The 25,556-nt window shown below is 40.2% G+C and overlaps 1 protein-coding gene across 7 annotated transcripts in view; it reads right to left on the reverse strand.

Annotated features, from left to right (window-relative positions):
• The window catches only part of rap1gds1 (RAP1, GTP-GDP dissociation stimulator 1), a 91,556-nt gene that overhangs the window by 22,452 nt on the left and 43,548 nt on the right, over window positions 1-25,556 (reverse strand). For all 7 annotated transcript variants that reach the window (XM_059649110.1, XM_059649059.1, XM_059649076.1 and 4 more), the window contains 6 exons: window positions 19,726-19,854; window positions 19,130-19,255; window positions 11,553-11,696; window positions 8,747-8,878; window positions 4,287-4,421; window positions 505-630 (listed from right to left, as the gene is read on the reverse strand). In XM_059649110.1, coding sequence (XP_059505093.1) covers window positions 505-630; window positions 4,287-4,421; window positions 8,747-8,878; window positions 11,553-11,696; window positions 19,130-19,255; window positions 19,726-19,854 — 792 coding nt within the window. The remainder of the gene's footprint in view (window positions 1-504; window positions 631-4,286; window positions 4,422-8,746; window positions 8,879-11,552; window positions 11,697-19,129; window positions 19,256-19,725; window positions 19,855-25,556) is intronic.

Here is a 25,556-nt window from a genome sequence, read left to right on the forward strand (position 1 = left end):
TCGCCAGCCAACTCCTGAAACTAGTGGCTAGACTGGAGTATGACTGCACAGGTACCAATAACACTGTAGCACCTTTTGACATTTGATGTGCAATAACAGGCAGAAACAACATGTAGGCAGCAATGAAGACCCTTCTCCTTGCAAGTGAAAGAATAAGGATTCTACCTGCACAGAACCCACCTGTGCCTGTGAAATAGGTTAAGCACCAAGTATGGAATTTACTTAATTTAATAAAAGCAAGTTATTTTATTTGTTTTTGAGTGTCCTCTGCACACCCTCAATTAGAGGAATCAAAAATCTGTCATCTTCCTGAGACTAGGACAGACACTTACTAACTTACATTCCCTTCTTACAAGATTTATCCACTCTCGACATTCTTCAACATCTACTCAACAGAGACGAGCTTGCCTTTAAAAGTACTGAACTATCAAGTAGACTTTTAAAACTGAGCAATTAAGATTTCCTGAAAAAAGTTCACTTAAATATTTTACACAACTACAATACCTTGTGCATCAATTAACATGCGTAATGTTCCAAGTAGTTTGAACTGAACGGGTGGCATCTCCGACTTGAGGAACTTCAGGACTTGCTCTGCAACTCCTGCTGACAGCATCTTAGCTTTATTTAATACTAGGGAAAATAAGGAATTCAGGTGAATGATTTTCATGTGTTACCTGGTCAGAACAGAAAATAGGTAGTAACAGTGGAAAAGAAAGGGCTTGACCACAGTAATATTTTTAACTTTGGTTATACAGTTGTCATGATATGCCCACCATACTTGATTTTATTTAAACCAGAAAGGCCCAATACATTAATCTCACTTTAGTTTGAACATTTTTCTCCTCCAATGCACAACCTTCCCATCCCTAAAAATTCCTGCCAAATTAGTGATAGATCAACAAAAACTGTTTCTCTCTCACTTTCATTAACCCAAAAGCTTGGTGTTCGGCAGGACATTCTTTCCACAGTTGATCAGTCAAGTCAGCCAAATCATGCAATTCATATTGAGAGAGATTTTTGGCCTGAGCTAGAAAGACATTAATGTTTATTGATTTCAACAGCGCACTAAGGTTACAAGTAAACAGTACACACCCATTTACCCACATGAGGAAAAAGGTCCACTGGGAGCATACTAAAACAAGTCTCTCATGACAATTTGCAATGCTGGATCTCAACAACCCAGAGCCTAAATCCCTATTCCAAGTCTAACTCAAGAATCTTCTAATGCAGTACTGCAAGATTTTGATGTAGAGCCTTTATCAGCAAAAAGCAGAGCCTGCTGAAATTGTAGTAGTTTAATCAACTTTCAAACTTATTGCACACCCACCAATTCAGACAGCTCATCTTATATCTGACAACATAGACTATTTGAGTTTCAAATTTAGTTCTAGACATCATCTGCTTAGAACATAGAACAGTACAGCACAGAACAGGCCCTTCAGCCCACAATTGCTTAGGTTTTGGAACCAGTAAAAGAATTTAATGCAATTAAATACATTGAAAATGTAAAGCAGAGAGAGTTAAATGGGCCAAATGTAGCATCATTAGAATTCTTATTATTTCCTTCCAGGAAGGAATAACATTGGTCCAGTTTCATTGGTCATTGGATCTCCAGTTCACAAAAAAAGTTCACAACCCAGTGGCTTTTATTGGCTCTGCAGGCAAGAAGTAGAGCACTGGGAGGAGATGGGATGGAATCAACTTAGAGCAAAATCGCAACGTATTTGGATTCAACATCCTCTTTACATAAACTTGACCTGCACGAAATTCTTTACTGGTTCCAAGACCTAAATAGATAACATCAAGAACTAACAGGGCAGAGCCATTGCCCCATAGCATTAGAGAGCTGGGTTCGATTCCAGACTTAGTGACTTTGTCTGTGTATATTTTGCACGTTCTCCCCATGTCTGTGGGTTTCCTCAGGTGCTCACATTTCCTCCCACAGTCCAAAGACATGCGGGCTAGATGGACTAGTCAAGGGAAACCTGAGGTAGGACAGGATGGGGATCTGGGTAGGATGTTCTGAGGTGCAGACTCAAATGGGCCGCATGGCCACTTTCTGCACTGTGGGGATTCTATAATAACATAGAAACTCAAAAAAGGTAGTTAGACATAAGGTAAGCTATCTAGATTTGTGAGGGTGCAATACAATGACAGTTGATTAAATTACTATAATAAATTCAGTAACCTCTGCTTCTGATATTAAAGGCTAAATATCAAAATCTTGTTTGGTTGAGTCCTAGTAGAATGAAATCTGATTAAAATTGAGCTGCTGCTTATTTGTTGTACAATTATTTCACAAACAAAATCAAATCTACATAATAAGCTTGCCTTGCAATCAGTTTCCTACAAATGAATTATTTTTAACAAGCAGGCAACAATTCCGAAGTTAATTCCATTATTATAGTAGTTGACTCCCACCCCAAAAAGGAACAAAGTCCTTCTGGTTCCCCTACAATTGCAAATATTTTACTTAAGTTTAACTTAAGTTCATTGTCGAAACAATACCGTTAATTGACACCAGTAGCTACGTAAGGTGGGCAATAAAAGTAAGGTGGGCTTGCTTGCTGAGCTGGTGTGTTTGACTGCAGGCGTTCTGTCACCCAGCTAGGCAACGTTGCCAGTGCGCCTCCGGTGAAGCGTTGACATTCTGTCCCACTTGTAATTTATACGTCACAGTTTGCTGGGGTGGGTGGCATTACTTCTGGCTGTTTTTCAGTGGTTTGTATATTGGGTCCAGTTTATGTCCTTTTTCATCTGTGTATTGAGACCAGAGAGAACCGGTCATGTCTCGGACAAAGGAGGGTACGAATTTGACTAGGACAACGTATCCATAATAGCACAAGCCAAACAGAGACATGCCAGGAAATTCATGGAGGCCTGGCATTCCGACCAAAATTCTATCAACAAATACACCGAAGTGGATCCAAAGTACCAACCACTGAGAAACAGAACTGGAAGTGATACCAACCACCCCAGCAAACTGAAGCATATAAATAACAAGTGCGACAGAACAATGCTTCACTGGAGGCACACTGGCGATGTTTTGTCACCGTGCTATGTAAGATCTGCAATCAACCACAATGGCTTGGCAAGGGAGTCTACAATCTCATCCACAACCCAAGCTACAAATCTTCTCAAAAAATTTAAACAAAAGCAAGCATCCACTGAGGACAAGAATTTATGCAGTTAGGACTTGAATTCTGAGGATGTCAATAAACCGAGAGGGGAGGTAGAGGAACACAAACGTTTGGAAGGAGCGGTGAAAACAAGTAGAGTATAGAGTTGAAAAGTTATAGAGGAAGTATAGTAACAAGGACAGGGGAGGCAAGCCTTTTGCTTGGACACAATTCCATGAGGCCTTCACATTAAACATAGCTAAAAGTTTGTACTGCAGTGAATGGACATCGAGAGCAGTGGTTTCTAAGAGTTTGAATTATTTCAAGCTTCTCAGAATAATAATGAATGATTAAATGGATTTGGTCTTTACAACTGTGCTATCTATTTCATGTACAATGACAGATTCATTCCAGTGCAGGAGGTCATTCAGCCATCATGTTTTGAATGTCACCAAGACTAGCTGGATAACAGGCTGATTACTACTGAAAAGGCTGTTAGAACACCTGGGTTCATTTTGAGCTCGCTTAAGCAAAGGCATTAGAAAAACCAGAGGACGGTCAAGCTTCATCTTGTTTAGAACAAGAAAAATGAAGTATTAAAGCACATCATGTTCCTTACTTGCACCATATCACACAATGAAGTTACACTGATTGAACAAAGTGAACTCAAATCTCACGACTGATTTGTATACTCAGTTTACACTAAAAAAGCTTAATGATTTAAAACAAACCCTCCCTCACTTGGTCCACCTTTAAATAGAAAAACTCAAATGTACCTATCGAAAGAAATAGGAAGCATGTAAAATCACATTAAGACCTCTTGTATGTATTAGTTATTGTTGATGCTCCATCCTATGTCACCTTAAAAAAAATTATGAAGTGGGGCTGATCTTTAAGAGATGACAGCTGACATGGATGAAATCACAGGAATGATTAGTTAATTTCAAGCTAAAACTACAAATAGTATCCATTTGCAGGTATTTTGTTTCGACAGAAGGAAAGAGAATGAGTCTAACATAGCTCAAACTTACTAAAAAAATGTGTTCCATTCACAAGAATTTTAAATTAATTCTCTAGAAGGGATGCTTTTTACATTACCCACTAAACAAAACCAAAAGCATTTTTACACATTTTTCTGTTTAGACTTCAACAATACAAAAAGCTTACCAGGAATTGCCAGATTGCGAAGAGCACTAAGTGCAGCATGTTGTACTGTCACATTCCCCTCTTCTACATGCCTATCCAGTAAGTCTAAAAGCTTCTGCACAATTCCAATTTCGACCATGTGGATACAGTTTCCATCTGTGAAATAAAAATATCATCTGCATTAAAGATGTACTGAACCAGCTTCAGGGCGAGACAGTTTACAGGGCTTGAAAAAAATTGTGAAGAAATAGGATATAAAATAACAGTTGTTATTTTTTGCAATGATCCTAAAGTACAAACCATATTTTCTAATAACTGGTGCATGTGACACCATTAATGTATGGTTCCAGGCCAATGAGAGAACCTACTTCCAAGCCTGAAAAATGACATTCAGACCATTCTAGAGGGATAAAGGAAACAACTTATTAAAAAGGCAATTAGTTGACTATATCAGTGTTGCCTATTTTGGTTTTCAATGTTTTGTTGTTTGTGAAACCCACATCAGAAAGACTTCTGGCGACTGCTAATTAGTATTAGTGTTTTTTTTCAGGCCATTATTAAAAAATAGATTCATGAATGCCATTTTCGAAGAGATGAGCAAAAATCAAAAGGCTAGGAAAACTGTTTTTTCTTTGTTATTTTCTGTGGGAAGAAAGTACAATCAGTGATCTCAGTTGAAGAGATGTTCTGCTCCTGGTAATAAACACAGTTGGATATTTTAATTTTGTTACAGCCAGCTGAAAAATGAATGCTGTTGGACAAGGGGAAATGAGAAAGCCAGTGTCAAATTTTAGTGATTTAGAACTTTCCTGGATAATTATGAATTCACAATGTTGCAGTGATATGCTGTTGAGAGAATTTTGTCCCTTAATCCAGAGAAGCACTGAGGTAGGTTAATTTTTTTCTTAATCTTCATTTGAATAGTACAATTAATATAGAGAACATCCCAGGTGCTCCACAGAGGAGGAAGAAATACATTAACAAACAGATTCACTCTACAGTTATATGGCATGATGTAAGCTTAAAATCACCTTGATTGCCTATGTTGCAAAGAAAGGCAGAAGAAGGGTTGTAGCACATTGTAGCTGCACTATTACTCTGAAAACAAGGCATTATAAAGACCACAATTAGAAGGTCAAACAAAATTAGAGCAAGTTGCAGAAAGGTGAAAGGGAGAACTGAAACCATGGACAACAATTTTGGATTCAATACATTGAGGGAAACAAAGCTAACATGGGGAATATTAAGGACAGGAGAGCTAGGTTAGTGAAAACAAACTGAAATTGTTGGAAAAGCTGAGCAGGTCTGACAGCAGGAATCACAGTTAATGTTTCAGGACAAGAGACCCTTCTGATTTCTCTCCACAGATGCTACCAGACCTGCTCAGTTTTAACAATTTCCATTTTTGTTTCTGATTTACAGAATCTGCAGTTCTTTCAGTTTTTAATCTAGGTTAGTGGGATTCACTGTAGGTCAGGTACTGGAATTGCAGCATTTTCTCAACCATATTTTGCTGATCAGTTAAGAGCATCAACGATTCATCTTTATAAAAGAAAATTCAGCTATGCGGGAAATAATACAAAAAATTGCTGGAAAAGCTCAGCAGGTCTGGCAGCATTTGTGGAGACAGAAGAGTTAATATTGAGGTCAACATGACTCTTCATTAGAACAGCTTTGTTATTTGTAGAATATCATCCATTAGTGGAAATGAGTTTTGATTATCAGTGACTTAATTGACTTTAACCCTAAGATTTTTCAACCTAAAGCAAGCTCTTCATGCCACCAGGGTTTAACAAATATGTTAAATCTGCATTTAATTTCAACAGTAGCTACTGTGCTGAGAACACAAAAATCTAATCTCATTAGTGGCAACTCTCCATGTACTGCTTTATTCAGCATTATCGAGTAGTGGTTTGATGATAGCAAGGCCGTGGTTAACCTTCCCACCATTCATTCTGAATTGACTTGGTCTATGCTGTTATGCAGCATGACAAGTAGGCAACAATACAAACCTGTCACTGACAGTGAAGAGTAGTGTCAAATAATCTCTCTCCCCTGAGCTTCAGAGACTTTTTTTACCTTTTGTTTGTGATAGTACAGATAGCAGCCATTATTAGATCAAAGATTGAAGGTAAAATGAAGATAATTTGAAGCCCTTAATGAATAGAACTGAGTGGACAAATGTCAGTTCATTAAACAACCTATAGTTCTAAGTGTTTAAGACAAGCTTCCACCTATCTGCTCACCAGTCAATTCAGTATGGCTGTCTCTTCAGTGAAGCAGCTGCTATTCTAGTTTCATAATGAGAATTACCATTACACAGAAGAGGGCTGATCCAGTCAAAATGCAATTAATAATTTTTATGGATTAGTATCTGTAATTCAGGATTTTCTTTCCCATTAGGTATATTCAAAGACTTTATGCATCAAACGCTACCCATCTTAGCTAATTTTAATAAACAATATTCAACTTTAAAATTTATTTTGAGATTTCAATTTTGGTTTGAAATTCTACTGAATTTACAGCACAGAAATAAGCTATTATGGTCAGGCTTGTTTTGGGCTCCAACAAAGTTCTGCTCACTTTACTACTTCTGACCGTTTAAACATTTTTTGTTGTTTTTTTTCCCCCTCCCTCAATTATAATGTTAATTTCTTGTTAGATTTATTGATGACAATCTTACATTTATGACCTCCATTTTGGGCTCAAACAGTAATATCTCTACATTATGGAAAGCACAAAAGGATAATTACTATACCTATTAGATCTTCCTCTCCTTTTCACGGAGGAAAGAAAATCTGTTCAGATCTTCTCTGGTAACAATAATCTTTCATTTCACTGCTACAATGAGCAAATAAATACTTTTTTCTAAATAAGGCTGACTGCAAGGTTGTTAAAATGAAAATAGCTGAAGATAATAGCTACTGACAGCTACAACTGGGGAAATACAAATAGTTTGCCTCCAGTTAGGTATATTTATAACACAGCACAGACTTAAAAAGGGGGAACGATGCATTCAGGAAACAGCTGAATTGACTGCCTTAGTCAAGTTAAGATAGGATGGAGCATGATGGACTAGGGGACCAGTTTTAAACAAAATCCACCAGTCATTAAAGTACTGACTAACTGGGCACTCAGCACAATATCAGTAGGTAGCTGTTCAGTATGGCAACAGTAGAGGTTTTATAAGGATACATCTCTGAAAAAGCATGAAATAGTGTTAGCGTGACTCAGCATTAGTATTTTCACCTCAGAACCAGGAGACTCATGTTATACCTCCAATTTTGGTGTATCCAAATCCTGCAGTGCAGTGGACTGTGAAGGAGGATTCCTCAGAGTACAACAGCATCTTGATCAAATAGGCCAAATGGGTAGAGGAGTGGCAGATGGAGTTTAATTTAGGTAAATAAGGTGCTGCATTTTGGAAAGATCAATCGGGGAGGACTTACACACTTAATGGTAAAGGTCCTAGGGAGTGTTATCAAACAGTAAGACCTTGGAGAGCAGGTTCATAGTTCCTTGAGAGTGGAGTCATAGGTAGATGGGATAGTGAAGGTGGCGTTTGGTATGCTTGTCTTTATTGGTCACGGTTATGAGGATAGGAGTTGGGAGGTCATATTGTGGCTCTACAAGACATGGATTAGGCCACTATTGGAATACTGCATAAAATTCTGGGCTCCCTGCTATAGGGAGGACATTGTGAAACTTGAAACAGAAAAAATTCACAAGGATGTTGCCAGGATTGGAGGGCTTGAGCTACCGGGAGAGGCTGAATAGACTGGGGCTACATTCCCTGGAGCTGCAGATGACCTTACAGAGGTTTATAAAATCATGAGGAGTATAGATAGGGTAAATAGACAACATCTTTTACCTGGGGTAGGGGAGTCCAAAACTAGAGGGTAAAGGTTTAAGTTGAGAAGGGAAAAGTTTAAAAAAAGGCCCTAAGGGGCAACTTTTTCCACAGAGGGTGGTGTGTGTATGGAATGAGCTGCCAGAGGAAGTGGAAGAGGCTGGTACAGTTACAACAGTTAAAAGGCATCTGAATGGGTATATGAATAGGAAAGGTCTACAGGGATATGGTCAAGTGCTGGCAAATAGAACTAGATTTACTTAGGATATCTGGTCATCATGGATGAGTTGAACTGAAGGGTCTATCCCTGTGCTGTGTACCTCCGATTCTACAATTTGAGCATATCATCTACACTGAATGCTAAAGATTGCATGGTGCTACTCAAAAACAAAATTGCCCTATCAACATTTATCCTTCAGTTAACATTATTGAATAAAAACTAATCCATTGGTTATTAGACACATTTGCCAACACATCAAAAATAACTCATTAGCTGTAAGAGACTCTGGGACCCAGAGAACACGAAAGACATCCCAGAATTGCAAGGCTTTTTCCTTCCAAGTTTATTAATAAAGTTGAGTGTAGTAAGTTGGAAAAAAATAAACTTTTTTTCAAAAAAAAGGAAGCTCACCATTTCGTGCGAAGTTTGCAATGGCCAGTGCTCCAGCAAGTTGTAATTGATGGTTATTTGAAGGAAGCCATGACAGCACCTTTTGAAAGACACTTCCTTTACCAGCATCAAACAGCTTCTGCATAGATTCATCTGCACGACAGAAAAAACCTCTAGATAACAGCAAGTAACTTTCAATAGCTGTTATAATTCTGGACTAAAATTAATCTTGTGGTTCCAAATTTTTATTGATGGGGAAAGGAAAGTGACAAAGTGGGGAGTGGAAGCTACTATTTTTGAACATCATGGCAAACCGTATCTTAACTCCATTTACACACTTTCATTCCATATCCCTTAATGTCCTTACCCACCAAAAATTTTTGATCTCAGCCTTGCAATTTTCAGTTGACGTAGTCTCAAGAAGTGTTTTGAGGGAGATTTCTAAGAACCTTTGATATACAAAGGAGTTTCCCAATGACTCCCACCAACCAAAGATGTACAAGAATGATTGGAACTAATTTATCATTCAACTATTCTTGCTTTTAAAATAAAAAGAACGCGTGCATTTCTGAATTTCAAACAGTGGCTTTCAGATAGACAAAATAAAGAAAAGGTACAGGTAAAGTTGCCATAGTCTTATCAGACCACAGGACTGCTCTCTCATTAGAGGTGGTGCTTTAAATGGAGGATCATCACGCCACAGTGGAGGGGGCGAAGAATTTCTCACAGTAACCTCAGCTAATGCAGGAATTGAACCCATACTGTTGGGGTATTGCAAACCAGCAGTCCAGCCAACCAACTCCCTATAGGTAAAGCATTGTGTGGGAAACATGGGCAGCAAGTTATAGTTGCCCACCATGCATTGAAGAACCACAGGCCAGGTTTTGCGCAAGTTGTGGGGAGAAGTTATGGTACCCAAGAGGCAGAGGACTTAAACACAGAATAGTACAGCACAGGAACAGGCCCTTTGGTCCACCATGTTTGCACTGATCATGGTGTTATTCTAAACTAATCTCATCTGCCAGCACATGGTCCATATCCCTATATTCTCTGCCCGCTCATAATTTGCCTAAATGCTTTTTAAACATTGGTGTTGTATCTACTTCTACAACCTCCCTGGCAGCATGTTCCCAGCATGTACCACCCTTTGTGTAAAATGACTTTCCTCGCACATTTTTTAAACATCCCTCTTCTCTGCCAATCCCGCACCGTTCCCACACCCCCCTAAAAAAACACCTCACCTTAAACCTTTGCCCCTTGGAATTTAACATTTCCACCCTGGGAAGAAAAGAATGATTATCCACCCTATCTATGCTCCTTAATTCTGTACACTTTGATTAGTTCAATCCTCAGGCTCTGATGCTCTATCAAAAACAATCCAAATTTATCCAACCTCTCCTTACAGCTAATACACGAACGCAGGCAACATCCTGGTAAATCTCTATTGCACCCTCTTTAAGGTATCCACAAGCTTTCTGCACTGAAGCAACCAGAACTGCGCACAGTACTCCAACGGAGCCCGACTAAAGTCTGATACAGTTGCAACATGACTTGCCAATATTCTACTGCCTTGTTTCCTTAATTCAAAGTCTTATCCGATAGATTTGGCTGCTTTGTGGACACAGAAGGCTGAAACCTAGATGTAACCTTTTAAGGAAGCTATAATTATTCCTCACCATTCTATTCTTCCATTAAGCACAACAATAATTCATTTGTTGATTTTAAAAATACATTTTGATTCTTGCAGCCCACAATCTAGTTCTAGACAGGATGATCAAACTAGAAACTTAACAACTGGGTAGCAATTACCCAGCCATTATTGCATTGATTGAGCTTTATAGCTTGGTACATGTATTCATTAGAATGTTGACTTGAATTTCAACTACAGCATAAAGTTTAAATTGAACTACATAAATGATCATTCAGGTCATTACTTGCCCATTTTGTTTTTTTTACAGTCATACTCAAACAAATGGTGCATCTTATCGTGGTATAAATGCCTGATCAGTATTTTGATGCACTGTGCAGCATTTAAATAAATTCTACATTCCATCAAATTATTGACTAAATAAATTTCTTCTTTTCTCCCTTTATCCTTTCATGGAAAAGTGGACGCTACTGGCAAAGTCAGCATTTCTTGCCCAACACCAATTGTGTGAGTCAAAGGGCAGTTGAGAGAGTCTGGAGTGACATATAGGCAGGATCAGATGAGGACAGTGGATTTCCTTTTCCTAAAAAGGGCATCAGTGAACCAGATGACTTTTTACGACAATTCACAATGGTTTCATGGTTATCATTAGTTTTTAATTCAACATTTCCATAATTAATTAAATTTTGCCATCTACCATGAAGAATTCAAATGCAAGAGCATTAGCTATGGGCTCTGCATTACTAATCTAGTGACTATACCACTGCCTCTGGAATAGTGTTACTGTGCAACATTTTTTTTCCATGGGGAAAAAGTGATAAAGTGGAGAGTGGAGGCATTTCTTTTTGAATATAGAATTCATTTGTACAAGCAAACAATCTACCTTAAAGACTAGAATTTTTATTATTTACTTATACCTTAGTCTTTCTAATGCAATAATTGATGCAAAACACACCACACTGACAATCCCAGGGTTTAATCTGGGTTAACTTCCAGGTAAGGCAAACAATACAAATAATTTACAGTATGTTCTTCAGTTTACAAGTGAAATTATCTTCTCCTCTGCCTCTCACAACCCACCTCCCAGCAACAGAAATACCGAAATCCATATTACTTAACAAGTAGCAGCTTAGGAGACATTAATAAGTTGCATTTAAAAAAAACTGAAAAACAACTCACCACCCAAAAGCAGCAGCACCATGAGATCAGAAGCTGTTTTAAGCTCAGAGATATCATCATCTTTATTACTGTCCACAGTCTCTTGGACAAGCTGCAAGAGACAGTCTACTAATCCTGCATCAACCAATTGTAGTTTGATGACATCTGAACCCAAAACAGAGAGAAGCATGTTAGTTTAAAGCCCAGGACAACAGCAATTTCAAATCTCATCTGATAGTTTCTAACCCCTTTTCGTGTTTGGGCCAGAAAGCGATCTTAGCTAAAAGGTTTATATCGAGGCCTGTTTCTAAACAGGATGGAATACCATTTATTGTTAACTTGAAAATAAAGCTTTATTTCAATGCGGTAATGATTGACCCTTAAAGTTCAATCACAGCAAAGAAAGTCCTAGTAGCAATGGAAACAATGATACCCCATTGGCAAAGTCAGCATTTATTGACCATCCCCAATTGTTCGATTCAAAGGGCGGTCGAGAGTCAACCACACTGTCTGGGTCTGGAGTGATGTATAAGCAGGAGTAGGAATAGCCACCGTTAACCTGTGTCTTTAGGATTCAGGGGGAGGGGGAGGGGGAGGGGGAGGGGGAGGGGGAGGGGGAGGGGGAGGGGGAGGGGGAGGGGGAGGGGGAGGGGGAGGGGGAGGGGGAGGGGGAGGGGGAGGGGGAGGGGGAGGGGGAGGGGGAGGGGGAGGGGGAGGGGGAGGGGGAGGGGGAGGGGGAGGGGGAGGGGGAGGGGGAGGGGGAGGGGGAGGGGGAGGGGGAGGGGGAGGGCCTACCAGAGGAAAGCCATAGTAGTCAGTTCTCTGGCATGGAGCCTGACACTGTGGCAAAGAAGGGAAGGGGGCAGAATAGAAAAGTACTCGTGGTAGGGGACTCGATAGTTAGGGGAATCGACAGGAGATTTTGTGGTCAGGATCGGGATTCCCAGAAGGTATGTTGCCTCCCTGGTGCCAGGGTCCGGGACATCTCCGATCGGGTGTATAAGGTTCTAAAAGGGGAGGGCGAACAGCCAGAAATCGTGTTACATATTGGCACTAATGATATAGCCAGAAATAGGATTGAGGATATAAAAAGTGATCTCAGGGAGTTAGGATGGACGCTGCAGAGCAGGACGAACAGAGTAGTGTTCTCTGGTTTACTACCGGTGCCACGAGATAGCGAGGCAAGAAACAGGGAGCGGGCGCAGCTTAACACGTGGCTACGCAGCTGGTGTAGGAGAGAGGGCTTCAGATACGTAGATAATTGGGATGCCTTCTGGGGAAGGTGGGACCTGTACAAGAAGGACAGGTTGCATCTGAACTGGAAGGGGACCAATGTGCTGGGTGGAAGGTTTGCTCGAGTAGTTTGAGAGGGTTTAAACTAGTATGGCAGGGGGTTGGGAGCCTGCGCTGTATACCGGAGGTGAGTGTTGATGCAGGCGAGGCAGTAGCAAGAGGTAGACCAGCTAGTGGGAAGGATTTTCCTGGGAAGGAACTAAGGGATCGGTTAAAGTGTGTTTGCTTTAATGCAAGGAGTATCAGGAATAAAAGTGATGAACTTGGAGCATGGATCAGTACCTGGTGCTATGATGTTGTGGCCATAACAGAGACATGGGTTTCTCATGGGCAGGAATGGTTGCTGGATGTTCCAGGGTTTAGAACATTTAAAAAGAATAGCGGGGGGGGGGGGGGGGAGGGGGGGGAGGAGGAGGAGGAGGAGGAGGGGGTGTAGCACTACTAATCAGAGAGGGTATCACAGCTACAGAAGCTTCCATTGTCGAGGAAGATCTGCCTACTGAGTCAGTATGGATGGAAATTTGGAACAGCAAGGGAGTAGTCACCTCGTTAGGGGTTTACTACAGGCCCCCCAATAGCAGCAGGGAGATTGAAGAAAGCATAAGTCGACAGATTTTGGAAAAGTGTGGACGCAGTAGGGTTGTTGTAATGGGTGACTTTAACTTTCCTAATATTGATTGGAACCTCCTTTGAGCAGAAGATTTGAATGGAGCTGTTTTTGTAAGGTGTGTTCAGGAGGGATTCCTAACGCAGTACGTTGACAGGCCGACGAGGGGAGAGGCCATTCTAGACTTGGTGCTCGGAAATGAGCCGGGGCAGGTATCAGATCTCGTGGTGGGAGAGCATTTTGGTGATAGTGACCATAACTGCCTCACATTCTACATAGCTATGGAGAAGGAGAGGATTAGGCAAAATGGGAGGATATTTAATTGGGGAAGAGGAAACTATGACGCGATTAGACATGAGTTAGGAAGCATGGACTGGGAGCAATTGTTCCATGGTAAGGGAACTACAGACATGTGGAGACTGTTTAAGGAACAGTTGTTGCGAGTGATGAGTAAATATGTCCCTCTGAGACAGGCAAGAAGGGGTAAGATAAAGGAACCTTGGATGACGAGAGCGGTGGAGCTTCTTGTGAAAAGGAAGAAGGTAGCTTACATAAGGTGGAGGAAGCTAGGGTCAAGTTCAGCTAGAGAGGATTACACGCAGGCAAGGAAGGAGCTCAAAAATGGTCTGAGGAGAGCCAGGAGGGGGCAAGAGAAAGGCTTGGCAGAACACATTAGGGAAAACACAAAGGCATTTTACACATGTGAGGAATAAGAGAATGGTCAAAGAAAGAGTAGGGCCGATCAGGGATAGCATAGGGAACTTGTGTGTGGAGTCTGAGGAGGTAGGGGAAGCCCTAAATGAGTTTTTTGCTTCTGTCTTTACGAAAGAAACGAACTTTGTAGTGAATGAAACCTTTGAAGAGTAGGTGTGCATGCTGGAATGGATAGAGATAGAGGAAGCTGATGTGCTGAAAATTTTGTCAAACATTAAGATTGACAAGTCGCCAGGCCCAGACCAGATTTGTCCTCGGCTGCTTTGGGAAGCGAGAAATGCAATTGTTTCGCCACTAGCGAGAATCTTTGCATCCTCGCTCTCCACTGGAGTCGTACCTGAGGACTGGAGAGGGGCAAATGTAATTCCTCTCTTCAAGAAAGGAAATAGGGAAATCCCCGGCAATTACAGACCGGTAAGTCTCAAGTCTGTCGTCTGCAAGGTGTTAGAAAGGATTCTGAGGGATAGGATTTATGACCATTTGGAAGAGCATGGCTTGATCAAATGCAGTCAACACGGCTTTGAGGGGGGCAGGTCATGCCTCACAAACCTTATTGAGTTCTTTGAGGATGTGACTAGAAAAGTTGATGAGGGTCGAGCTGTGGATGTGGTGTATATGGACTTCAGTAAGGCATTTGATAAGGTTCCCCATGGTAGGCTCATTCAGAAGGTCAGGAGGAATGGGATACAGGGGAACTTAGCTGCCTGGATACGGAATTGGCTGGCCAACAGAAGACAGTGAGTGGTAGTAGAAAGAGAATATTCTGCCTGGAAGTCAGTGGTGAGTGGGGTTCCACAGGGCTCTGTCCTTGGGCCTCTACTGTTTGTAATTTTTATTACTGACTTGGATGAGGGGATTGAAGGATGGGTCAGCAAGTTTGCAAACCACACAAAGGCTGGAGGTGTCGTTGACAGTATAGAGGGCTGTTGTAGGCTGCAGCGGGACATTGACAGGATGCAGAGACGGGCTGAAAGGTGGCAGATGGAGTTCAACCTGGATAAATGCGAGGTGATGCATTTTGGAAGGTCGAATTTGAAAGATGAGTACAGGATTAAGAATAGGATTCTTGGCAGTGTGGAGGAACAGAGGGATCTTGGTGTGTAGATACATAGATCCCTTAAAATGGCCACCCAAGTGGACAGGGTTGTTAAGAAAGCATATGGTGTTTTGGCTTTCATTAACAGGGGGATTGAGTTTAAGAGTCGTGAGATCTTGTTGCAGCTCTATAAAACTTTGGTTAGACCGCACTTGGAATACTGCGTCCAGTTCCGGTCACCCTATTATAGGAAAGATGTGGATGCTTTGGAGAGGGTTCAGAGGAGGTTTACCAGGATGCTGCCTGGACTGGAGGGCTTATCTTATGAAGAGAGGTTGACTGAATTCGGTCTCTTTTCACTGGAGAAAAGGAGGAGGAGAGGGGACCCAATTGAGGTGTACAAGATAATGAGAGGCATAGATAGAGTTGATAGCCAGAGACTATTTCCCAGGGCAGAAATGGCTAGCATGAGGGGTCATAGTTTTAGGCTGGTTGGAGGAAAGTATAGAGGGGATGTCAGAGGCGGGTTCTTTACACAGTTGTGAGGGCATGGAATGCGTTGCCAGCAGCAGTTGTGGAAGCAAGGTCATTGGGGTCATTTAAGAGACTGCTGGACATGCATATGGTCACAGAAATTTGAGGGTGCATACATGAGGATCAATGGTCGGCACAACATTGTGGGCTGAAGGGCCTGTTCTGTGCTGTACTGTTCCATGTTCTACATCTTCATTGGAAAGGGTGAAGAAAAGACTCAAGAATCATACAGCATGGAGACAGATCCTTCAGTTTACCCAGTCCACGTCGACCAAACTAAACTAGTCCCACCTGCCTATGCTTGGCCCATATCGCTCCAAACATTTTGTAGTCATGTACTTATCCAAATGAGTTTTAAAATGTTGTAACCGTACCCACATGCACCACTTGCTGTGGAAGCTCATTCCATACACAAACCACTCAGTAAAAACTTTATCCCTCATGTCTTATAAAATCTTTCTCCTCTCATCTTAAAAATATGCCCCCAGTCTTGAAAAGGCCACCCTGGGGGAAAAAAGTCTATTCACCTCATCTATAACTGATTTTACAAACCTCTATAAACTTCACCGCACAACCTATGCTACAGCGGAAAAAAGGTGTCCCAGCCTATCCAGCCTCTACTTATAACTCAAACCGCTCCCCCATTCCTGACAACATCTGGGCAAACATCTTCTGAACCCTCTCCAGTTTAATAATATCCTTTCTGCAACAGAGCAACCAGAACTGTACATGTTACTATAGAAGAAGCCACACCGATGTCCTGTAAACCTCAACACGATATCCCAACTCGTATGCTCAAAAGGTCTGAGAAATGAAGGCAAGAGTGCTAAATGCCTTCTTAATCACCCTGTGTACAAACTTCAACAAATTATGTACCTGAACCTCTAGGTCTCTGCTCTGCAACACTATCCAAGGCCCTATTTTAATTGCACAAGTCCTGCCCTTGTTTGATTTTGCCAAAATGCAATGCCTCACAATAATCCAAATTAAATTAAATTCCATTTGCCAGCCCTCAGCCCGTTGACTCAATTGATCAAGATCTCCTGGTCATCTTAGATAACCTTCTTCACTGTCGACCAAATCACAAATTTTGGTGTCACCCGCAAACTTACTAACCAGGCCTTTTGTACTCCCATCTAAATCATTCTTATATAACAAACAAAAGCAGGCTCATTATCAATCAATAGGGGCCATTGCTGGTCACAGTCCTCCAGTCTGAAAAACAACCCTCCTCCACCACTGTCTCCTGCCATTAGGTCTATTTTGTATTCAACTGGCAAGCTCACCCTGAATCCCATGTAATCTAAGTTTACTAGTTAGTCTAGCACGTGAACCTTGTCAAAAGCTTCACTAAAGTAAACATTACCGCTCTGCCCTCAATATTTTTGGTTATTTCCATTTTATTTAGTGTTGTTAAACAGATGCCACCAGAACTAGACGGTTTGAGCTACAAAGAGAAACTGCAAGTTGGACTAGTTTACTTCAGGAAACCTGGTCAGCATGGATGAGTGAACTGTATGACTATTCGGATTGCAAATGTAGCTTGCCATAAACGGCCCTTCACGCTTCAATCTCTTCATGTTTGATCTTCCTGGTTATTCCAACAAAGATGAAAAGCAAACTTTGGGAATGGCCACATTTTGCTCCATGCTCTAAAACTCCCTGGTCTAACAAGGGCTTCATATAGTTTAGACTGCAACTGTCTTGTATATCACTACCTCTCTGTAGCAAGGTCTCATGATGCAAAAATTGTACAGGTTATTTGGCTCATTGTACCTTTCTGGCTCTTTGAAATAGCTATCCCTTTCATCCCACTGACCTACTCTTTTTTCAATAGTCCAGCAAATCTGAACATCTCTCACTTTGTCATTCAACAGCAATGAATCTCACAACTGACATCCCATTTGATTGGCGCCATGTTCACTAATCAAAACATTAATTCCTACCAGCACCAACGCAATGGCAGCAGTATTCATTAAAAGATCACTACAGAACCTCACCAACAAGGGTCTAGGCCCGAAACGTCAGCGTTTGTGCTCCCGAGATGCTGCTTGGCTTGCTGTGTTCATCCAACTCCACACTTTGTTATCTTACTCATTAGCACTACCACTTAGAAAGACCAGGGTAGCAAATACACAGGAATGCCACTAGCTAAAAGTTCTCCAAACTGTACACCATACAGACAGAGAAGCACAGCACAATTGTTTCAATATTGGTGGCTCTAAATCCTGAGACTCCCATGCTGACAGAACTGTGTGCACTCGCAGCAATGCAAGGAGACAACTCACCACCACGACCTGCTCAATAGCAGTTTGAACTGGGAAGCAAATGCCAGCTTTGTCATCAATATGCACATCTCATAGAAGAATTAAAAATCTTATCATATCATCTGCATGCACAACCTCATGGATTATACATTTACACTAGTTCTTGGTCAAACAATAGTTTGACATTAAACCTTTCATTATTCCAAATCATGCAAATTCATAGGCACACAAAATGGAGGAGTACATTAAGTAAATGTGCTCTGCCACTTAGGGTTTTGGGCACAAAAATCCCTCTACTGAGATCTTAAAACCTCTTGGACAATCAAATGGGGCATCACTTAACAGTGGAAGCATGAACATTGCATTGATAGGCACAAAATGTATGACACATTCAGAAGCAGTGGCTGATCAGCAGCGCTAACTGCGCTGATATAATGCCAGTGGTTGTTTCCTCCCAGTCACATGTGCTATCCTGACACAGTTTCAAATGATGGCATCATGTAATAGGAGGCAATCATTAACCACCACAGCAGTGAATGAGGAACATCACACGCAGGTACACCTTATGACAAAGGCTGCCTGAACCAATGCAACAATCTTTTGAGGAAGCCCAAAGGGCTATTCTATTAGGAAGAGGACTGCAAGATACATCTTAGTCTCATGCCAAATAAGCAAAAAGGTTGTCTGCAACTCATCCTCAGCCAGGAAGCAGCTCTAATGGTGGTTGAAAGCACAGGCCACCACTTTTGGTATCTGCACTTGTGGTTCACTTGGGTGACGTCTGTGTTGTGGATAAAGGAGACAGGACGTGAGATTAGCTGCAACCAGATGTGCACTTTTTAAAAATGATACCAAAGCAGAACAGACAAGAAAATGGGGATCAAAGTCAAACTCTGAGGTCAAGTGTGGTTGTGGAGATTAGTGTTGTCTACCTTGCAACAATGGAAGTATCAAGGTGGTGTTGCTCCTGGAAGAACTTGATCATAAGATTTGCATTAGGGAATGCCTTAGACAGCAAGAAGCCAATATGTTAGCATTAACAGCACTGCATTAATACCTCTCCAGCTACAAAAAGGTGGCCATCAAATGCATAAAACTGGATGGTAAATAAGTGATCCATAAATGACTTCATGAATTTAATACTCACCATGTTCTGCCAGTGGAGCCAAAACTTCAAAAATCATTTCTTTCTTCTCGTGTTCTGTTTGTTTTTTGAACAGTTTTACAAGTTCATCTGCAATCTTAGTTGATGCGAACTGCTCTTTGCTAGACTCTTAAAATTTACAAACATATTAAAAAGACAATTTTAAAAAATGGACAAAGAAAAAGGGGTAGAACATCCTTAAGATAGTGTTTCAATTGTATTAGTTTTGCAGTGATCTTTTGACTTGCAGGTATCATGAAAAGTAAACATGTCCAAACACTTACAAATTACATGCTAACCCGACCCCTATTGCAGGTTGAATGCTAAACTTTTGAGGGCACCATTAATTCATGTTTCTAAGAAACTGTGCAAGAGCTATATTAATGGATCACTTCAACTAATTGGCACAACTTAAGAAAAAAAAATTTAAGATTCCTTCAGAACTTCCCCTAAAATGATAAAAGGAAAACTAAGTAAGCCACAGGAAGGGCATTTTGGAAAACTGAACAAGTAAAAGATTAAAAGCAAATACTTTGCAACAAGGAATAGGTTTATGGCAGTCACAATCCTTCTGAATCTCGAGATTTATCCTAGCTTACCTATCTCTGCTAGGTTACCAAATGCAACCAAGCACATTTCTGTCAGGGCTGTATGCTCTGAATGTATTCCCAATAACTGAACCAAAGTAGGAATGACTCCCATATTTATCAGCTGGGCCTGCAAGGCATCTGTAAAATAAAACAAATAAAAACAGTATGAAGTTAATATTTAATTCTCAGGCTAAAATACAGAGCTGTCTCTTGACATTATACACAGAAAGGAAACAAGACTGTACAACATATACTGTCTGAAAGTAATGTATTGAAAAGGAGAGAAATTATGTTGCTTGGAATGATTAAAGAGGTGATGAATCAGAGCAATTATATCATACTGAATTTATCAGACCGAACATATTGGACAGATTGTAATGGTAAAAACACAAATAAACAAATTACACAACGTCTGAAGTGTTAGATTGGTATCTAATAAATGAAAAGTTGATGTATTCAAACTGAAGGTAAATCTACAAATAACAAATACAACAACCCATTTCTCCATATTCCTTTCTGAAAAGGGCTATTGAAATGGACCCTCAACTGTTGAGGACATTTTCAAAGGATCACAATTTCTTCTTAAAAATCACAAATGTGAACAGCAAAATAAAGTATTTTATATTGAGGGAATTCTCTTTCATAAACAGATAGCTTGTAACGAAAGAGGGGCTTCGGTCTCAACCCGAAACATCAACTTTCCTGCTCCTCTGACGCTGCCTGGCCTGCTGTGTTCCTCCAACTCCACAATGTTCTTTCAGCTTATAACAAAGCATTTTCAAAATCTAGACCTCCTGCCACACTTTCACCGGATCAAACAGCTGTTTAATTTTGACTTGTTTTCTCAGAATTCAAAAATACATTAACCTAACTTACTGTTACTCCAGAGTACAATCCATACTCAGCTCCTCCCTTCCACTTCAGAAATTTGAAATTTCTCAAATCTGCAAAGTATAACCAAATTCAATAGCCCAGTGTACAGAGGTTCCACTCAGTATCGTGCAAAGCTATACAGACTAGGTTTCACGTTCTCTCTCAATTGTAGAGCTAGCTGCAGTATAAAAATCAAGAAACTAAAACTATTCAGCGCTTCTGCAATTGGGGCTATGGGGTAAGTGGTCAGTCTAATTTTTAAAGAGTTGCCAGCTAACAACATCCTTTTAGAAAGGTGGTGATGCACGCAGGCAAGTTTAAACAGGCAGGTTTAAGCTTTGATATCCCAAATAGCTAAAAGTTGTGGTCAAGTCTCTTTTTCAAAAAAATAAACAATATCACTTGGTTAAGGTCTGTCATGTTTGCAAATGCTGAAATGTGTCCTAACAAGAATTAATGAAAGACAAACACAGGGTGCAATTTTCCAATCTTGTTCCAAGTCCTATCACAGAATGTTAATACATACATAGCACTTTATCGTGCTATTGGCCTTAGAAACAAAACGATAATATAATTGCATCTTAAATGGAATATTAACACATCACAGCATTACCGTAGCTACATGAGTGGATGTAGCATTTTATCATGTGTCAGCCAGGCTGTGCAATGTGGTATGCCTGTTATTTTGCCAATTAACTGCCATATCCAAACCACTTAGGCAAGGCTAATTCAATACAGGTTATGAAAACAGCTTCAAGTCGTTCTGAAATAAATCTCACTTTGTATTAGTGAGAGAACAGGCATGTATAATAGTACAAATAAACTGTTAGAAGTCTCATTTTCCTTCAAGAATTTAAATTTCCACCTATTCAGACTGTAGATCAGTAATCATTTGATCACTCATCACAACTCTTTTACAAACAGATTTTATGCAGTGACATCCACCGTGATACCTGTTGTCACACTCAGCATTAATTATCCTTCTTTGCTTGAATTTACTGTTAAGAAGCAACTTGACATATCAACTCTACTATCTAATATGAGAGTCCCGAAGAATGCTAGATAGGTTAACTTGATTTTCAAGCTAGCCATCTCTTATACTTACACAGGTCAAAATGAACAGCTCCTCAGGCCAAAATCAGTGCAACTATTAGTATCAAAAGGAAGTAACAGGGGTAATAAGCTACCATTTATTCTAGTTACTTAACATTTTACTGCATTGATACATCATGGAAAACAGGTTATGCAACTATATTAAAAACACAAGATGTAAGCTTGTTATTTGTATTAAAGTCTTTAACCTGGAACCCATGCCAATGTTATTACTAAAGACTAAATGCAAGCTTTCAATTTATTTAGTTACTTTAAAATCAATGTTTTTGATTTACTGCTTGCAAATGTGTCAAACAAAATAACAATAAATGCGTACACAAGATGACAGCTGGCTATGCACCTGAATGACGAAAATGCTACCTTCATGTGTTAGGACGTAGAGGTTTTGTGCAAATATTAAAAACTAATGGTGAACTACAGTACTGATTTGTTAGGCACAATTTTTTTTTAAAAAAGCTTTGAAAAATCTTGTTTCATTAATTCTGCAACAGCAGTAAATGCCACTGGTTAGTTGCTTCAGAGGTTGAAAATGGATGCACTGTTCGTAACAGGCAAACAAATGTTAGCATGGAATCTTTCTAGCATTTAAAATAGGTGAACACATTAGTTAAAGAGTTAATGTTTTTACTTGACTAGTGAATAAAGAAACTTCATATACACACATTCAATATTTGATACCAAAGCAGGAAAAGACCACAAGTCAGTTTTTTAAGCTTCAGAATTCAACAGATGAATAGAACAGAAGAGGCATCTAGATGAAATCATGCATGTAGAGCCAATTAAAATGTACACTGCTTGAATATACATGCATTTTCAGAGATATTCCTGCAAATACTCTGCAAACTTCATAGTCTGTGGCTGCAAGCAAAGTTCTAAGAAAGGCTCCCAAACATGTATGAATTTTATCCTATTTCCAACCAGGCGGTGTAAAAATGGTGGGACGCTGTTGCTTGTGAATTAATACTATTGATAATGAGCTGAAGTTGATAACTACTATATAACAGCAGCTAAGGCTGAGGAGAGGTTGATAGGTCAAGTCTGACTAAGAGGCCAAGACCTGCAACAAAACTCATTGAAGATAATCCCTAAATGATGTCTATTTCCATTTTGCATTCCTACCGTGGATTATGCAAAATTCTAGAAACAAGCAAAAAAAAGCGTATTTCTGGAATAGGTTGAATTATTAGGAAACCAGGATCATTATAATTTGTATCGGAGAACCAACTGATTATATTTGAAAATAAGTGAATTAGAATGTTAATGTTCATGTTTTGATGCCTTACAGTTTAATTCACAGTATGATATTAACAAGTAAAAATTTTTGAGATGGTCTTAAAAATTTCAGATGAATTTCTCACGTCAAAACAGAAGACTTTCTCAGACACAGATCCTCCAAATCACAGAAAAATAAATCTTTCAGCTGACATGTATTTTAGACATAGAACCAGTCACATATGCAATTATGTAACTGAAAAGGTTTTAAAAATTAACAGAATAAACTCACCAATTAGCAAGCAGTATTTCTAAATTCGTTTATGGGATGCAAGCAGTATTGACAAAAATTGACTTCAAGAAATTTACCAACACATTCTCAAACTACTGCAGCTGGTATATCAAGGTGCTATTTGGAAGGCAGTTGTGAGCCCAGGTCTTCAGTACTATTGCCAGATTGTTGCCTTCAGTCATTTCTCCATATTGTCAAGTGGAAGAACTGGAAAGGGGGGTGGGGGGGGTGGGGGAGAAGTCAGAATGAGATGTTGCGGACCTCAAGAGGAAGCCAAGAATAATAACCTGGGCATTTCTGGCTGAAGATGCTTGCAAATGCTTCAACGTTCTTTTCTGCACTGAGCTGATAGCCTCCCAAATCATAGTGGAAATGGATATTTATGCAGCCTCCTCATCCAGTATGGTGGTTGTGCCACACAATCCAGTGGAGATATTCTCATGTGTGAAGTCAGGATTTCACCCCACAAGATCTGTGCAGTGGTCACTGCTGCCATGCAAGTCCCCACTGCTGAGTACATTTTCAAAGTGGGTACTGGTTTGCTCGTTGAGGAAGGGCTGCAAGTGGCAAACGGATTGTCATTTTCTTGCTTATGATTGACCATGACTCCTTCTGGAATTCAGAGTCAATGTTGAGGTCTACCAACTATATGCTATTGTTGCCTCACCTCTTGTTGGGACAGGACATATCCAGGATGGCAATGGAGGAGCTTCCCAAAAAATTTTATGACAGGAAGCCAGCCATTTCTACGTACACTTTCCCTGACTTTTATGTTTTAGCCTCGAAGAGTAGCTGGAAATTTTAAAGCAGTTACCAACCTTCACAAGAAACAACACTTGGTTTCTTAAAAACAAACTGCAGCATTATTTACAACACTAGAACTTTTAGTTAATACCATAAGCCCATAAGAAACAGCTACAAGAGTGGGCTGCTTGGCCCCTCGAGCCTGCTCTGCCATTCAATAGGATCATGGCTGAGCTGACATTCCTCATGCCCACTTTCCTATCCTTTCACTGTAATCTTCAATTCCTCTAAGGATCAAGACTCTATTTCAGCTTTAAATATACACAAGGTCTCTGCTCCCACAGCTCCCTTTGGCAACGAATTCCACAAGTTCTCAATCCTCAGAAGAAACTGGCCCTCTTCTCAGTCTCAAATTGGCACCCCTTTATGCTGACTATGCCCAGAGGGCCTGGACTGCCATGAGGGGAACATCTCTCAGAATTCACCTTGTCAAGCCTCTTAAGAATCCTACATTTCTATGAGATTACCTCTCACTCTTCTAAACTCAGTAGATGAAGTCCTAACCTGTCTAGCCTTTGATCATAACAAAAACCCTCCATACTACGGATCAGCCTGGTAAACTTTCTCTGAATTGCCTCTAATGAAATAAAAGCTTTCCTTGAGTAAGGGGACCAAAACTGCTCACTATTATCCCAAATGTGGTCTCACCTACATCTTATACAGTTGTAATAGGCTTCCCTATTCTCATGTTCGAAATCTCCTTGAAATAAAATCCACTAAAATATCTACTTTTGCTTCGTAAAACAATCACTAATTCCTAGTGAGTTGATAGAACATTCGATGTACAGATGGATGTGTTTTAAGAAAAATATTACCCCCTCCTCTCAGTGTTCATTCTGCCAGAATCCTTGCATGATCATTCCAACAAGGATTGTGATCTGCTCTTGGGAATCAACATTCCTCCTCGACTTTGCTGGGGGAGAAAAATACCAAAATTTTTAAATTTTGCTCAATTGTCTTGTCTACAAGCATAAATCTGGATATCCTTGAGGATAAGTGCCCAGAATCAACAAAAGTACATGCTCCTCTTGTACTCTGTGCTGTAAACAGGTGAAAAAGTTGCAACAATTCTACAATCTTGTTTAAAGCACAATTTTGTACTTCTGTCTAACACGCTGCCTATAGTTCAAGTTGAATAGCTGACTTCTTTCAAACTCACCTTTCATTATCTTGATAAATTGTCTGTCACTTCTTCTAATGATAAAGTCACCCTAGTCGTTCCACTGGTCGCAAAGTCTATAATAACCATGAGCATTTCTCTGAACTCAATTGGTTTGTGACAGTTTATGGGTAACTAAACTTGTAACCATGTACAGAAATTACTTCATCACTAGTCTATGCAATCCTCAGCTGCATTGAGAATGTTTCACACTGACCCCAAGTTATCTTAGTGGCACTGAAGTCAATTACCCTGGAATCATTTTCCCACAACAGGAAGCAAAGCCAACTTTTCTTCTACCATAACTGACAATTTCACTGCACCCTCCTTTATTGATAGATTCACCAGTCAGTTCGAAGTTTAAAAATAATCTAGAAAAAGGGGCAG

The sequence above is a fragment of the Stegostoma tigrinum genome, chromosome 1 (genome assembly GCF_030684315.1).
Source record: "Stegostoma tigrinum isolate sSteTig4 chromosome 1, sSteTig4.hap1, whole genome shotgun sequence".
Lineage (NCBI taxonomy): Eukaryota > Metazoa > Chordata > Chondrichthyes > Orectolobiformes > Stegostomatidae > Stegostoma > Stegostoma tigrinum.